The sequence below is a fragment of the Ornithorhynchus anatinus genome, chromosome 17 (genome assembly GCF_004115215.2).
Source record: "Ornithorhynchus anatinus isolate Pmale09 chromosome 17, mOrnAna1.pri.v4, whole genome shotgun sequence".
NCBI classification, from domain to species: Eukaryota; Metazoa; Chordata; class Mammalia; order Monotremata; family Ornithorhynchidae; genus Ornithorhynchus; species Ornithorhynchus anatinus.
Genome location: NC_041744.1, coordinates 43,140,695 through 43,157,562, shown reverse-complemented (window position 1 = coordinate 43,157,562; position 16,868 = coordinate 43,140,695). Strand labels below are relative to the sequence as shown.

General features: G+C 42.5%; 1 protein-coding gene across 1 annotated transcript; it reads left to right on the top strand.

Annotated features, from left to right (window-relative positions):
• Positions 1-388: 388 nt before the first annotated feature.
• On the top strand, positions 389-9,016 carry LOC114817875 (NKG2-D type II integral membrane protein-like). Its single transcript, XM_029082428.1, has 6 exons — positions 389-525; positions 2,669-2,770; positions 2,949-3,005; positions 4,146-4,300; positions 7,565-7,668; positions 8,530-9,016. Exons 2-6 carry the CDS (start codon positions 2,674-2,676, stop codon positions 8,648-8,650), a joined length of 534 nt encoding a protein of 177 aa, XP_028938261.1. The 5' UTR covers positions 389-525; positions 2,669-2,673; the 3' UTR covers positions 8,651-9,016.
• Positions 9,017-16,868: the final 7,852 nt, after the last annotated feature.

The window sequence follows — 16,868 nt, the reverse complement described above, 5'->3', positions numbered from 1 at the left end:
GATTAAGACTGTAAATCCCATGCGGGATAGGGACGATGCCCAATCTAATTTATATCTACCTCATCACTTACTGAGTGTGTGGCATATAATAAATGCCCAAGGGAGCGCGCAATAAATACATCTGAATGAATGAACAAATGTCATTAAAAAATAATCTCAAATTGGTTTCACTGAACCTGTCGCTTATAAACATTTCCCATAAAACAAGTGCTGTGAAACAGTAGCTCAGACAGATGAAACACCCTTGAGTGTTGAGAAAATAGGGGAGGTAGAGCAGACTTCAAACCAATTAGAGTGTGAGGGCTTCCTGTGTGTTCTATCCGGACCTCTGTGCAGTGAAGATATGTTCCGCCCTCAGGTTATTCTGAAAAATTGTCACTGAGCCACCACAACTGCAGTGTCTCTAACTGGATTTCTCCCTGGAGGACGTAAAGCTGATCGGCATCCTCAGCTTCTCATCCAACCTACAGTCTCCAAGGTCCCTCTCCTCTGCCATAGACACTGGAAAATCCCTTCTTGAAGTAGGTATTTACCATTTTTTCCATTTATCTCTCTAGTTTGAGAAAAGAAGGAAGAGATCTAATTTTAAGTCCTGCTAGAATCTATGCCAAGTTTTCTCCACCCTTGTCTATTAGAAAATTAGAGATGTGTTGTTCAAGATTCATCGTTTTGGATTGTTGTCATTCAGTACTCTGTACTGGATGTATTTAACTTCAAGACATCTAGCCCATTGCTAATACGGATACTTAATATGAAAAATAGAGTTTTCAGCCAGGGTCCTGTGGGTCCTAAAATGTCATTACTTTAATTCTCTCCTATATTTTTCTATTCCTTAACATCTCAGCTGTATTCATATTCCCAGAAGACAATCAGAGCTGGCTTCGATTTATTCCCCAGACCACAAACCATAGCAATAAATCAGTGGTATTTATTGAGCCCTACTGCATGCAAAACTCTGTACTAAGCATTTGTTGTACAGTACAACAGCGTTGGTGGATAGGTTCCTCGCTCTCATTGGGCTTACAGTCTAATGAGGGAGACAGACATTAATATAAATCAATAAATTATGGACATGAACCCAAATGCTGAGGGGCTGAGGGTGGTGAGGGTTTACTCAAGTGTCCAAAGAGTACAGATTTAAGTGTAAAATAAACCCCACATCAAACCCACCACCAGCATTTTGCTATTCATTCCTACATTTCCTCAACACTTGTGTAATTTATGCATATTCAATTATCTATTCAATTAATTCTTCTGATCACTTTATTGAAAATATTTTCAAGTCAGTTTTCCCCATTAGAGTGCTTGTTTACTTGTGTTGATGTCTGTCTCCACTCCCCTCTAGACTGTGAGCCCGTTGTGGGCAGGAACTGTCTCTCTTTTTTCTGTATTGTACTTTCTGAGTGCTTAAAACAGTGCTCTGCACACAGTAAGTGCTCAATAAATATGAATGAATGAATGATAGTCCTTGTCCCACATGGGGCTACGAATGTAAGTCGGGAGAGAGAGAATGAGTATTCAATCCTCATTTTACACATGAGGACACTGAGCCACAGAGTAGTAAAGTCATTTGTTTGAGTTTGCACAGCATGCAAGTGGTGGAGCTGGGGTTGATGATGATGACGATGGTATTGGTTAAACTCTCACTATGTGCCAAGCACTGTTCTAAGCCCTGGGGTAGATACAGCGTGGCTCAGTGGAAAGAGCATGGGCTTTGGAGTCAGGGCTCATGAGTTCGAATCCCAGCTCTGCCACTTGTCGGCTGTGTGACTGTGGGCAAGTCACTTAACTTCTCTGTGCCTCAGTTCCCTCATCTGTAAAATGGGGATCAAGACTGTGAGCCCCACGTGGGACAACCTGATTCCCCTATGTCTACCCCAGTGCTTAGAACAGTGCTCGGCACATAGTAAGCGCTTAACAAATACCAACATTATTATTATTATTATTACAAGGTAATAAGGTTGTCCCACGTGGGGCTCACAGACTTAATCTCCATTTTACAGTTAAGGTAACTGAGGCACAGAGAAGTTAAGTGACTTGCCCAAGGTCACACAGCTGATTAGTAGCAGAGCTGGGATTAGAACCCACGACCTCTCACTCTAAAGCCCGGGCTCTTTCTACTGACCCACACTACTTTTCTAAGAGTTGGAACTTAGATCTCCTAAGACATATATCAAGAACTTTAACTTTAATTCATCATGCCATCATTCATCATTCAATTGATTTCTTCAGACATTAGGAATTAAATGAGGTGAGAGGAGAAATGAGAATGGTAAATTTGAATTCTAAACATTCTAAATAGTACTTTGTCTTAGAATATATATTTAACTACCGGTCCCCTGGGAAGTCAGACTTTCTGAATGGCATCAAATTCTAAGAGCAACCTCTTGTTGGAGTTGTATCAATATGTATTATCAGTTCCTAATAACCAGGTCAGGGTGTCTTTAGTCCTCAAACGGTCATTGAGGTTGACAGTCCTGGAGTATGTCGAGTCCCGAAGAGCGACAACCACATCACTGTGGAGGATAAGAGAAGGCGAGTGGAGGAGAGTAGAAGGGCTCCAGGTTGGTCAAAACTTATAGGCCAGGGTCACTATCGTCCCTAAGGGATGATATTTGCCATTTCTTCCTCTCTCTCTGATGACTGTGTCCCTTTCCCTCTTTGCCAGATTCCATGTCTACTCCCTGGCGGCTCCTGGCTGGGACTCTGGGAGTCCTAGCCCTGGCCCTCATGGCATCCGTGCTCGCACTGGGGGTCCTCATGGCAACCCGTAAGTAACATCTGGATGAAGCAAAATAATGATTGGCTCCAGAACAGGTTGATGAAACAGCTATTTTCACCCTCCGTAATAGCAGAGAGATGATAAAGTTTATCTACTTTACCCTGTTCCCTATTTTAATCATCCTTTTAGCAATAATAACTAATAATGCCCCTGTTTATGTCTTTAGACTCTTACCAAGCATTTGAGAGCCCCTTTTCAGTTGTCAACTTTTCATCACAAAGAGGTAGGTGATACTAATTTTTCTTTTCTGATTCTCAACCTGGAGTAGAGCAAGTTTCCAAACTGAACCCACATGACTGATCCTTGGCCAGATTTGCCAGAGCAATTCATGCAGTGGTATTTACTGAGCACTTTACTGTGTGCAGAGCACTGTACTAAGCAAATGGGAGAGTACAATACAAAAATAAACAGACACATTTCATGCCCACAACCAGCTAGAGGGGAAACTGTGAAACTGTGTAAAGCAAACAAATACTTTGAGAAAACTCTACTTGCCTCATATGCTGAAACTTCTTAATATGCTGTAAATTCTTAATTACATTGGTTGAGCAAAAACCAAACAAATCTAAAAAACAAATGTCTCTATGCCTCTTCTGGTCCTATTGAAGCCCGTTTCTAATAGGTCATAGGTTCTAACCCCAGGTCTGCCATTTGTCTGCTGTATGACCTTGGGTAAGTCACTTCACTTCTCTGTGCCTCCGTTACCTCATCTGTAAAATGGGGAAGGAGACTCTGAGTTCCACTTGAGAACTTTCTCCAACACAATTTGTGTGTATCCATCCCAGAATAGCACCTGATGCATAGGAAGCGCTTAACAAATATCATTATCATTAGTATTATTATTATTATTATCACATGGAGGCAGGAGGGTGAAGGAAAGGAGGTAAAAGTGTTGTGGTTGTGTTGCAAAGATATGTGCAAATGGTGTGGAAGGGAAGGTTGGTCATGCATCCACCTTTTCTGACAGACTTGCCCAAACGTTTAGTATTCCATCATCATTAGCATCATATTTGAAAAAGAAGGACCAATATATATGTATATATATATAATAATTATAATCATTTTAATATATGATGATGATTCAACGTTAAGAAAAGGATGACTGAAAGTCTGTAGTCATAATTTCTAATCACAATTATTACACTGGCCTTTGGTGCGTTGTTGGGTAAGCTACTCAATCTTATTATGCCTCGGTTTCCTCATCCATAAAATGGAGCTAATACTCCCTGCCTATCCCCACATTTGCAGGGATGTTGCCAGGACATAAGGACCAAAGTGAAATGAAAAACTTGGCTATGTGGACTTGCTATAAAATTGCCAAATGGAATTACTTGATTACTAGTTTTCTCTTTTTTATCTCTAGGATATTACTCTCTCTCCTGCCCACAAAACTGGATCTGGAACAGAGGGAACTGTTATTACATCTCTACAGAAGCCAAGACGTGGCCAGGGAGTCAAACAGCTTGTAAAAACATGAATTCCAGCCTCTTGAAGATAGAAGACAGGGAGGAGTTGAAAGTGTGTCTCTCGTATTTGAATTTCTAATAGTTATTCTGGAGGTTAAATAAGGGAGATCAAGGCTCTGTATTGGAATAGTAACATGACATTCTCAATTTTTGGCTTCTGACCTTTCCACGGAGTGATTGATTTACAATGGGCTTATAACACCACTAAGAAATTTTTGACACTCCTGATCTTTCCACTGAGAGGTTGATTTATAATGAGCTCATAACACCACCAAGAAGGGCCACTTCCCTGGTGGAAAAAGCTAGTGGAATCTGGGTCCTTTATTTGTAAACACTTAATAAATACTAGTGAATGAATAACATGGGGACATTGTAAGAGTCAATGAGATAGTGAGAATAGTGACTTAATTCACTTGAATCTTCCCATACTGAAATGCTGGGTTTTCCAGTAATAATTGTGAGGCACTGAAGATCCTCTCTTAAAAACGAGGAGTATAATGACGGTCGAAGATTATTCATATCGTTGATATAATTGCATCACACCCTGTTTTTAAGTAAGATTTGTTTGCCTACTACCATAATTAGTTTTCTGGCTCCCTCGGGTTAGGGAATATGAACATTGTTTCTGTTTTACTCAAGAGCTTAATAGAGTTCTCTAAACACAAGAGGTGTTCAATGAATAGTAGGGATTCATTGATGACTGGAGAATCATTGAGAAGAGTGGCCCGGGTTCCATTAGTGCAAGGGGTCTAATATGACCTTTGGGAACCCAGAGTCAGGCTAAGGGTAGAACGTGAGGATGAACCTTGGAAATAGTACTAATACAATCATTTTTATTAAGCACTTACTATTTGTAAAGCCCTTTACCGAGGGCCTGGGTAGGTACAGTGTAACCGGATTGCTGAAGTCCATGTCATAACATGCGGCTCTACAGTTGAAAGAGATAGAGTAAAATCCTCATATTTATAGATGAGGAAACTGAAGCACAGAGAAGTTATGTAACTTGCCCAAAAGTGGACAGCACCCCATGGCGGAGCCTCCCAAGCCCGGTCCTCTCCCAGACTTCCCTAACACCGCGGATGATACGACCATCCTTCCCATCTCTCAGGCCCGCAACCTCGGTGTTATCTTTGACTCAGCTCTCTCGTTCACCCCACACATCCGATCGGTTACCAAGACCTACTGGTCTCACCTTTATAATATCACCAAGATCTGCCATTTCCTCTCCACCCAAACGGCTACCTTACTGCTACAGGATCTCGTAATATCCCGGCTAGACTACTGTGTCAGCCTTCTCTCTGACCTCCCTTCCTCCTCTCTCGCCCCGCTCCAGTCTATCTTCACTCCGCTGCCCGGCTCATCTTCCTGCAGAAACGCTCTGGGCATGTCACTTCCCTTCTTAAACACCTTCAGTGGTTGCCTATCAACCTCCGCACAAAACAAAAACTTCTCACTCTAGGCTTCAAGGCTCTCCATCACCTTGCCCCTTCCTACCTCTCCTCCCTTCTCTCTTTCTACTGCCCACCCTGCACGCTCCGCTCCTGTGCCGCCCACCTCCTCACCGTCCCTCGGTCTCGCCTATCCCGCTGTCGACCCCTGGGCCATGTCCTCCCACGGTCCTGGAATGCCCTCCCTCCTCACCTCCGCCAAACTAATTCTCTTCCCCTCTTCAAAACCCTACTTAAAGCGCACCACCTCCAAGAGGCCTTCCCAGACTGAGCTCCCCTTTTCCCTCTGCTCCCTCTACCCGCTCCCCCCACCTCTCCACAGCTAAACCCTCTTCTCCCCCATTTCCCTCTGCTCCTTCCCCTCTCCCTTCCCATCCCCTCAGCACTGTACTCATCCACTCAACTGTATATATCTTCATTACCCTATTTATTTTGTTAATGAGATGTACACCACCTTGATTCTATTTTTTTGCTATTGTTTTAATGAGATGTTCTTCCCCTTGACTTTATTTATTGCCATTGTTCTTGTCTGTCTGTCTCCCCCGATTAGACTGTAAGCCCATCAAAGGGCAGGGTCTGTCTCTATCTGTTCCTGATTTGTACATTCCAAGCGCTTAGTACAGTGCTCTGCACATAGTGAGCGTTCAATAAATACTATTGAATGAATGAATTAGAACCTAGGATTCCTGACAGCCAACCCCTCTCTTTCACCAACTCATGCTTCTTCTCACCATCTAGTTGTCATTCATTCTCTTACAGAGGGACCAGGTCTGGTAGAATTTACCTTCCATTCCCACTCTATTTCTGCATCTAGAATAAATTCCCCCTGCTTTGTAACCCAGGAAAAAGATGAATGTTTCTACAAAACGTGCATAATATCTGCATTATTCCTATTTCATCTAAAGGAAGTAAGTAACTGTGTCTTAATCTTAACATATAGACCCTCAAAATTACTGCCTCGTCTCCCCTATTCCTGATTTTCTCCCACAATGAATTCTTCACTCTTGATTTTCACACTTTCTTTTGTAAACACTTCATTTGCTTATAGTTTTCTTTTTAAATAGGGTTGGTTAAATTCTTACTACGTGCCAGGCACTCGTACAGATGCGGGTTTATCGGATGGATCACAGACCCTGTCCCACATGTGGGTCACAGTCAATCTTCATTTTACAGATGAGATCACTGAGGCACAGAGAAGTTACGTGATTCATCCAAGATCACAAAGCAGAGATGAAGTGGAGATAGAATTAGAACCCAGGTCCCTGACTCTGGCTCCGTGCTCTATCCATCAGACCATGATGCTTCTCAGTGATTCTTAGTGAATCTTATATCTCTATAAGGTTTCTTTAAGATACGGTTTTATAGAATCAAAAGTATATCTGTGTCATTACTTTTTCCAGCCCCAGGAAGGAGATGGTTTGTGCCTTCTGGTATCTGGGGCTGAAGACAATCTGCCAGTTATTTAGAGCTTTCTAATTCTGGTAATGAATAATGTCTATAATAATAATAATGTTGGTATTTGTTAAGTGCTTACTATGTGCAGAGCACTGTTCTAAGAGCTGGGGTAGATATAGGGTAATCAGGTTGTCCCACGTGAGGCTCATAGTTAATCCCCATTTTCCAGATGAGGTAACTGAGGCAGAGAGAAGTGAAGTGACTTACACACAGTCACACAGCTGACAAGTGGCAGATCTGGGATTGGAACCCATGATCTCTGACTCCCAAGCCCAGGCTTTTCCCCTGAGCCATGCTGCTTCTCTGAACTGAGCTGTTTATGCTCCAACCAATATCCCCCCTGAAATGCCCTGCTGCTGTGAAAGAGAATAACAGGAAATGTGTCTTCATGGTTTGGTTGTTGTTCCATCCAGGATTTTCTGAAACTTTTGAAGTCTTATTACTGGACTGGACTGTCTCGGCGTGGCCCTGATGAACCCTGGCGGTGGGAGGATGGATCTGGTCTCTCCCACAACCTGTAAGTTTATGTCCTTAGTGGCGGGATGTAATTGGCTCTGCCCTAAAGGCTGCTCTCCCAGTTGTATAAAGGAGAAAGGCATGAACAAAAATTCAGAATTCAGGGACTTTTGTAAGATTGTAGCAGCATAACAATTTGAGCCCGACCATGCTTTTCCCGTTTGTGTCACAGAAAGAGAAAAGACTACTTTTCTGCTTCTGACCTGCTACAAGGGAAGACACCCCTTAGGTCCTTGATTTTCTGTCATTCCCTGAGGGTTGAGTAATAAAGCAATTCCTTGTCCATTCTTTGGTTGTGTTTTAGTAATTATCTGATAGAAAATAAGTGAGAAAATGTACATCTCCAGGTCTGCATTACAAATTCAGGGATATTATAGACTTTAGTTGCATAGACCACTGACTAGAGATCATGTGACTAATTATCATCAAGGTGTCGGTGTTGTCTAATTCATTTAGATCGGGACTTCCAACCCCCCTAATAAACCTATGCCTTATGCATCATCTTATGACAGTGAACATATCTTGAATTCAATCAAACCTTTCCTGGGAATCACATCCTCTTTTCTGATTAATGATTTTCAAAGTTTTCCATGGATTCAGGAAACTCATTTCTTTTAAGTATCAATATATGACTATTTCATGACTATGAACTATTCATTGTCAGAACGCAAAGAAACACACCTGTAGTTCATGGTGGTGTGCAAATAAGATTGGAAATTCAATATTCTAGCCCTGGCTCTCGTCTTGTAAAATTCTTTCCCATTGACCTTGCCTCTATTTCCACATTTAGAAGGTTATATTGCATTACTCACCTCAAATGTGTTTGGAAAATACTTGTGATATCATGTCTCTTTCTTCACAGGTTATCTGAGCAAGAGCATTTCTTTAGGGGATGGTGTGTACATTATGGATTTTCTAATCAATTTTCATCTGAAGACTGTCACCATTCAACAACATATATTTGTAAGCAAAGTGCAATATAGGCTTTAAAAAGGCTCTATCAACTAGAAATTCCATGATAAACATTTTCATTTAAGAGATTTTCTATAATGCCGCAAAACACCACTGATTGTCTCTTGGAATGTATACTGTGCCGCTTCGCTTCGTGTGAGGTTCCGGGGATTACTGTTATAAATTGTTGAGATAAAGAGAAATAATGACAGAAGAATGATTGAGTTAACCTACCAATTTGCACACAATTAATTGGGTGTTATCTCCAGCTGATAAGGTAGATTTCTACATGACTATCGTTTATTCATGGATTATTTATGTAAACTCTTATATCAACATGACTGTAATAAACCGAAAATATGGAAACTCCTAATTACAGTTTGTTCTTTACAAATAAAATTGAGTACATTTCATCAACTTCAATCTGAGAGCGAAAGAAAATTGAAAATATTTCTCCATTTGTGGTCAAAATAGCAATTTAAAATCAAGTCAGTCAGGAGAAGCAGGATTTCCGAGGGGACGGAGCATTAGCTTGGGAGTCAGAGGACCTGGGTTCTAATTACAGACCTGCCACTTGTCTGCTGTGTGATCTTGGGTAAGCCACTTAACTTCTCTGTGCCTCAGTTACCTCATTTGTAAAATGGTCATTCATTCACTCAGTCATATTTATTAAGAGCTTAGGTGTGCAGAGCACTGTACTAAGCACTTGGGAGAGTACAAAACAATAAACAGACACATTTCCTTCCCACAAGACTGTGAGCCATCTGTGCGGCATGGACTCTGTCCGTCCTGATGATCTTGTATCTACCCCAGATCTTACTAGATTGTCTGGCACATAGTTGGCGCTTAACACACACCACTATAAAAGAAGTGAACAGTAAGACAAATGGCCCCATTCAGGAAATTCCTGCCCTTTCCCTCAAGAGGCCACATTCAATACTTTGGGAAGAGTGGTAATTCCATCTCCCTGGACCAGAAGTGGCACTCAAACTTCTATAGGACTGTCAGGCCCAAACCTACCCCAGAAGACACAGCCAGTTTCAGGAGGTGTGAGACCAACTAATTCTCTTCCCCTCTTCAAAACCCTACGTAGAGGGGAAGAGAAGGCTCAGCTGAGGAGAGGCGAAGGGGGGGCTGGGGGGAGTAGGGGGGGAGCAGAGGGAGCAAAGGGGCTTTTCCCTCTGCTCCCTCTGCTCCCCCTCTACCCTCCCTTCTCCTCTCCTCAGCTAAGCCCTCTCTTCCCCCCTTTCCCTCTGCTCCTCCCTCTCTCCCTTCCCCTCCCCTCAGCACTGTATTCATCTGCTCAACTGTATATATTTTCATTACCCTATTTATTTTGCTAATGAGATGTACATCACCTTGATTCTATTTATTTGCTACCGTTTTAATGAGATGTTCATCCCCTTGATTCTATTTATTTCTATTGTTTTTGTCTGTCTCACCTGATTAGACTGTAAGTCCATCAAAGGGCAGGGACTATCTCTATCTCTTACCGATTTGTACACTCCAAGTGCTTAGTACAGTGCTCTGCACATAGTAAGCGTTCATTAAATACTATTGAATGAATGAATGAACCAGCTTCATCTAAAAACCATACCTTGCCGTACATTTGATGACAAGATTGCCAGCAAGATCCTGGACTGTGGCTAGCTACCAGCCACTTCCCTCCTCCGGATGTGATGAATAAGAAGAATAGATGACAGCAGAGTAGCTAAACAGAGGCTGAATTGGCAACTCCAAAGCAGCACCTGCAAGTCATAAGAGCAGAATAACAACATAAAGTACTAAAGCACAGCCTCAAACAACGCGAGAAGAATGGACTGTTGGAAGCCCAAGAAAGTGGAAAGATCAGCCTGGTGGGTAGAAATTGCAAAAGGGTTTGCTTCCCTACTGCTAAGTGGCCACCTCAAAACCAGGCACAGCAACAAGCAAGCAACAAAAATACAGTCATAGGAAGGAAATCGATTTACATTACTTTCCTTCTACACAATGACCACTCTGAATGGCATCCATTCTGATGACAGGACCAGCCCGTGGAACTGATTCAGAATAAGGAGAGTTATACCAACATTCAGGATGCCTGGAGAGGCTCCAGTAATCTGTGACTGGAGATTTGGTTCTGGTATTGTCTACGCAAAAAAGCACATAGACGTAGCCACCACTCAACTACAGAGAGTTTGCGCTCTGCAGGCACAGAGAACACACCCGGCACAGAGAACACAAAAATAGTGATGCCATAATAGAGAAAGTGACCTAGATATCTTTCAAATACCAGAAATACGAATCCATCATGGTCCTGATCCTGAAACAGCATATTCTGTGTACTCTTACTGGAAAAATATACAGATGTTGTGATGCAGCATCAACTAGTGGATAAAGCAAAGGCCTGGAAGTCAGAAGGACCTGTGTTCTAATCCCAGCTTCACCACTTGTCTGCTGTGAGACCTTGAGCCAGTCACTTCACTTCCTTGTATCTCAGTTACCTCAGGTGTAAAATGGGGATTCGGCCCATTTGTCCCACGTGGGAAGCGGACTGTGTCCGACCTGATTAACTTGTATCTACTCCATCCGTTAGGACAGTGTGTGGTCTACAGTAAACGCTTAACAGATGCCATTAAAAAAATAATGGTGGGAAATGACGGGAATCTAGACCTAAACTCTTAATGGTATCACAGAACCTGCCCCTTCTAAACATCTCCCGTAAGACAATTGCTATCAAGCCAGTAGTTCAGAGAGATAAAAGACATTAAAGCATTGAGGAAATACAGTAGATAAAATACACTTCAAACCAGTTGCAGTGTGAGGGCTTCCTGTGTGTTCCTTTTGGAGGTTTGTGCAATGAAGTTTTGTTCCACCCTCAGCTCGTTCTGAACAATTGTTACTGACTCACCAGACCTGCAGTGTTTCTCACTGAGTTTCTCCCTGGGCGATATAGAGCTGGTTGGATCCCTCATCTTCTCATCCACCTCTCTGTCTCCAGGTCCTGACTCCTATGCTAAAGACCCTGGAAAATCTCTTCTTGGAGCAGGTATTTTCCATTTTTGCAGTTTACCTCCCTAGTCTGACAAAAGAAGGAAAATAACAAACTTTCAAGGCCCACTAGAATATATGCCAAGTTTTTTCCACAGTTGTCTATTACGGAATTAGAAATGTGTTGTTTAGGATGCACTGCTTAAGATTGTTTGGGATTGATGTCATTAAGTAATAATAATAATAATAATGTTGGTATTTGTTAAGCGCTTACTCTGTGCCGAGCACTGTTTTAAGCGCTGGGGTAAACACAGGGGAATCAGGTTGTCCCAGTGGGGCTCACAGTCTTAATCCCCATTTTACAGATGAGATAACTGAGGCACCGAGAAGTTAAGTGACTTGCCCAAAGTCACACAGCTGACCAGTGGCCGAGTCGGGATTCAAACCCATGCCCTCTGCACGTAAAGGCATCTATCCTACGGCTAACCTGGATAGTATACATTATGAAAAATGTAATTTTTAGCAAGGGTATGCATTTCCAGTTCCTTAAAATTCTCTGCTTAAGCGTTCTCCTACACCTGTGGATTATGGAAATCAATTAATCAAGGGTATTTATCGAGCCCTTACTGTCTGCAAAGCACTATTCTAAGTGCTTGCTGTACAGTACAACAGAGTTGGTAGACATGTTCCCAGCCCACAGTGATCTTACAGTTTAGATGGGGAGACAGACATTGACATAAATCAATAAATTATGGATATGTACGTATGTGCTGTGGAGTTGAGGGTGGGAAGAGTACCAAGTGTCCAAAGGCTATGGATTCATTAATTCATTCAATCATATTCATTGAGCGCCCACTGTGTGCAGAGCACTGTAGCAAATGCTTGGAAAGTACAATTCAGGAAGAAATAGAGAGCATCTCTGCCCAACAATGGGCTCACAGTCTAGATTTAAGTGCATATAAACCCCAAACCAATGCCACCAGTGACGCTTCATTATTCATTTCTATATTTCCTCAGCACTTGTGTATATTTGCGTATTCACAGTTATCCATGCAATTAATTTTTATCATCACTTTATAGTAAATATTTTAAGTTTATTCCCCATAAGGGGGTGAAAATTTAGCATGGGGATGTGATTCTTTCTTCTGTTGTAATTTCCCCAGGGATTAGGGCAAAGTGTTACATCCAGTGAGTACCCAGTATGTTTTTTCCTACCTTCGTTGTGGGGAACAGCTAAGGAGAAGTATTAGCTCTAGACTAATTTGAATTCCCCTTGCCTCATAAGGGGATTACTGTGCCTTAAGAGAATAAAAGAATATTGAGAAAATTTCACACAGTACAAGGCGGTTTCCTGGAAATGCCATTTTTGCATTACCTCTTACAGAGTTGAATTCATTCTCTGATGTGAAAACTCCCAAAGATATATTAACAACAATAATAATAATAATTGTGATATTTGTTAAGTGCTGACTATGTGCCAGGCACTGTACTAAGTGCTTAAGATGGATGCAAGCAAATCGGTTGGACACAGTCCCTGTCCCACGTGGGGCTCACAGTCTAAATCCCTATTTTACAGATGAGGTAAATGAGGCACAGAGAAGTGAAATGACTAGCCCAAGGTCATACAGCAGACAACTGTTATAAGTGGTTGGATTTACCGGTGATTAATCAATTGATTAGGGGTAGTTATTGAGTGCTTACTATGCTCAGAATACTGTACTGAGGCCAAGGGAGAGTAAAATACAAAATAATTGGCAGACAGGTTCCCTAATCCTAATGAGCATCCATCTCAGTCATGTTTACTGAGTGCTTACTAGGCACAGCACACTATACTAAGCACTGGGAAAACTTGAAAGACACGGTAGTTGGCATAACAGAGTTGGCCAAACGTTCCCTACCCACAGTGAGTCTAAAGGGGAAGAGAGATATTAATGTGAACATGTGAACTATGGTTATGCACATAATCTCATTTAATGAGCACTTACTGTGTGCAAAGCACTGTACTAAGTGCTGGGTAGAGCACGATATAAAAGAGTAGGAAGACAAGTTACCCATGCACAATGAGCTTAGAGACTAGAGGGGGATACAGGCATTAGAATAAATAATTTACAGATATGTACATAAGTGCTGTGTGGGGTGAGGGACAGGTGAGGGAAGGGTGCAGATTTGAGAAGGGAGTGGGAGAAGAAGAAATGAGGGCTTAATCAGGGTGAAGGCCTCTAGGAGGGGATCTGCTTATAGTAAGTCTTTGAAGGTGGGGAGAGTGAGAGAGATTGCTGGATATGAAGGGGGGTAGGGAGTGGATATTCCAGTCAAGAGGAAACTTATGGGTGAGGAGAAAGTGGTGAGATAGATGAGACTGAGGAACGGTGAGTTGGTTGGCATCAGAGGAACAGAGTGTGTTTTGGGGGTTATAGTAGGAAAGCAGTAGGTGAGGTAGGAAAGGTTAAGGTGATGGAATGCTTTAAATCCTACAGTGAAGCATTTTTCAGTGATGCAGAGGTCAGATGGGCAACCATTGGAGGGTCTTGTGGAGTCAGACCATGTGGACTGAACCATTTTGTGGAAAAGTCATCAGGGCGAATGAAGTGTGCATTGGAGTGTGGAGCGACAGGAGGCAGGAAGATCAGCAAGGAAGCTGAAGCAGTAATCAGGGCAGTAGAGGATAAGCATCTGGATTAAGGTGGTCGCAGTTAGGATGGAGAGGATTGTAGCAATTGAATACGTAGGTTGAATGAGAGACATAAGAGTCGAGGATAATGTCAAGGTTGTGGGTTTATGAGTCAGGAAAGATGGTGGTTCAACTCGAGGGCAAGTTCCATGTCTGCTGTTTTTCACTTTTTGAGTATCCTATACTATACACATTGCGATGACTGTGATCTTAAAGTATTTTTCGAAGTCGGGATTGCATTTGAAAAGCATACACTATACTAAGCCCTGTATTAAGCATTTGGGAGGGTACTATATTATATAAGGAGCATACAGTCTAAAAGAGGAGACAAGTCATTGAAATAAAGTACAGGAAAAGCAGAGTGGTCTAGTGGATAGAACACATGCCTGGAAGTCAGAAGAATCTGGGTTCTAATACCAGCTCCACCAGAGGTCCTCCGTGTGACTTCAGGCAAGTCATTTAACTTCTCTGTGCCGCAGTTACTTCATCAGTAAAATGGGGACTAAGACTGTGAGCCCTATGTGGCATGGGGACTGTGTCCAACCTGATTATCTTCTAACTACCCCAGTATTTAGGATGATGTCTGGCAGAAAGTAAGCGTTCAACAAATACCATAAAAAAATGTACATAAGTGCTGCAGGGATGAGGGTGAGTAAATATCAAGTGCTCAGAGGTTACAGATCCCATTTCATAGGCAACAAGAAAGGAGAGGATTTAGAGTAGATAAGGGCTTCATCGCCGAAGGTCTCTTGGAGGAGATGTGATTTTAATAGGCTTTGAAGCTGGGGAGAGTGATGTTCTGTGGTATATAAAATGGAAGGGAGTTTCGGTGCACAGATAAGATACGGGCAAGGGTTTGCAGCAAGACAGATTAGTTTGAGGTATAGTGAGCACTTTGGAGTTAGATGAGCGAATTATGTGGGCTAAGTTGCAACAGGAAATCAATGAGATAAGATAGGAGCGGGGCAAGGTGTTGGAGTGCTTTAAAGCCAATGTAAGGAGTTTCTGTTTAAATTGGAGGCAGTGGGGTGAAAACTGGGGGTTCTGGATGAGAGGGGAGAAATGAAGTGAATGATTTTTAGAAAAAATGATCTGGGCCGAAGAGTGAAGTATGAACTGGAGTGGGGAGAGACGAGAGGCAGCAAGGTCGGCACTTGGATGAGAGAGATGAGTTGGGGATGATGCCAAGTTTACATGGTCGGGAGACAGGGAGGATGGTGGTGCCGCCTATGATGATGGCAGAGACAGGTCGGGTACAGAGTGTGTGTAGAAGATGTGGTCTGTTTTGGACATGTTAATGTTGAGCTGCTTGGACAGCCAATTAGAGATTCAGATGATCATACTCAGACAATGACAAGACTGTCAGGATTTCTTCAAGGTTGTTGTCAGGGTGCAACACATTTAACCTGCCTCTTAGATTTTTGTATTTGATCCCCCACACATACTCCCAAAGGTTATTTCATATCTTTGAGCATCTGTCTTTTGCAGAGAGGGATGAGCAGAATATAGCCCATGTAATAAAAATAATCATCATCATCATGGTATTTGTTAAGTGCTTACTATATAATAATGTTGGTATTTGTTAAGCGCTTACTATGTGCCGAGCACTGTTCTAAGCGCTGGGGGAGACACAGGGGAATCAGGTTGTCCCGCGTGGGGCTCACAGTCTTCATCCCCATTTTTCAGATGAGGGAACTGAGGCACCGAGAAGTGAAGTGACTTGCCCACAGTCACATAGCTGACAAGGGGCAGAGCTGGGATTCGAACTCATGACCTCTGACTTCAAAGCCCACGCTCTTTCTACTGAGCCACGCTGATCAGGCACTCTTCTAAGTGCTGGGGTAGATACAAGGGACATGGTCCCTGTTCCACATGGGGCTCACAGTCTTAATCCCTATTTTATAGATGAGGGAATTGAGGCACAGAGAAGTTAAGTGACTTCCCCAAGGTCACACAGCAGTCAAGTGGTGGAGCTGGCGTTAGAACCCTTGACTTTCTGACTCCCAGGCCCGTGCTCTATCCACTAGGCCATGCTGCTTCCGGGAAAATGAAGCCATCTCAGGAGTCGAAGAGTTGATGTAACATGTGAAGAAAGGCGGTATAGCACATCGCAAAACTTACGAGAATGGCAATAATTGTGTATTTATTAGGTGTTCTCTATGTTCCAAGCCCCCTGCCATTCACAAGGATAGTTCTTGTCCCACATGGGGCTACCAGTCTAAGTTGGAAGATCTATTCAACACATTAAATCCCCATTTTAGAGATGAGGATACTGAGGCACGGAGAAGTAAAGTGATTCACCCAAGTTTACACAGCTTGCAAGTGATGGAGCTGTAGTGGGAATGCAGGTCTATTGACTCGCAGTCCCGTGCTCTTCACACTAAGACATATCACAAGGACCTTAATCCTTGATCTATATTTTCCTGCTGTCTCGGGGACACTGAATTTAGCATGTTATTGATTTCGTCGGACATCGTGAATGAAAAGTGTGGAGAGGGGAATGATTTTAAAAGACACTCAAAGTGGTAGTTGGTCTTAAAAAACGATTTTGGCTAGTGGCTCCCTGGAAAATCAGGGGCTTCCTCAATGGCATAAGATTCCAAGAACAA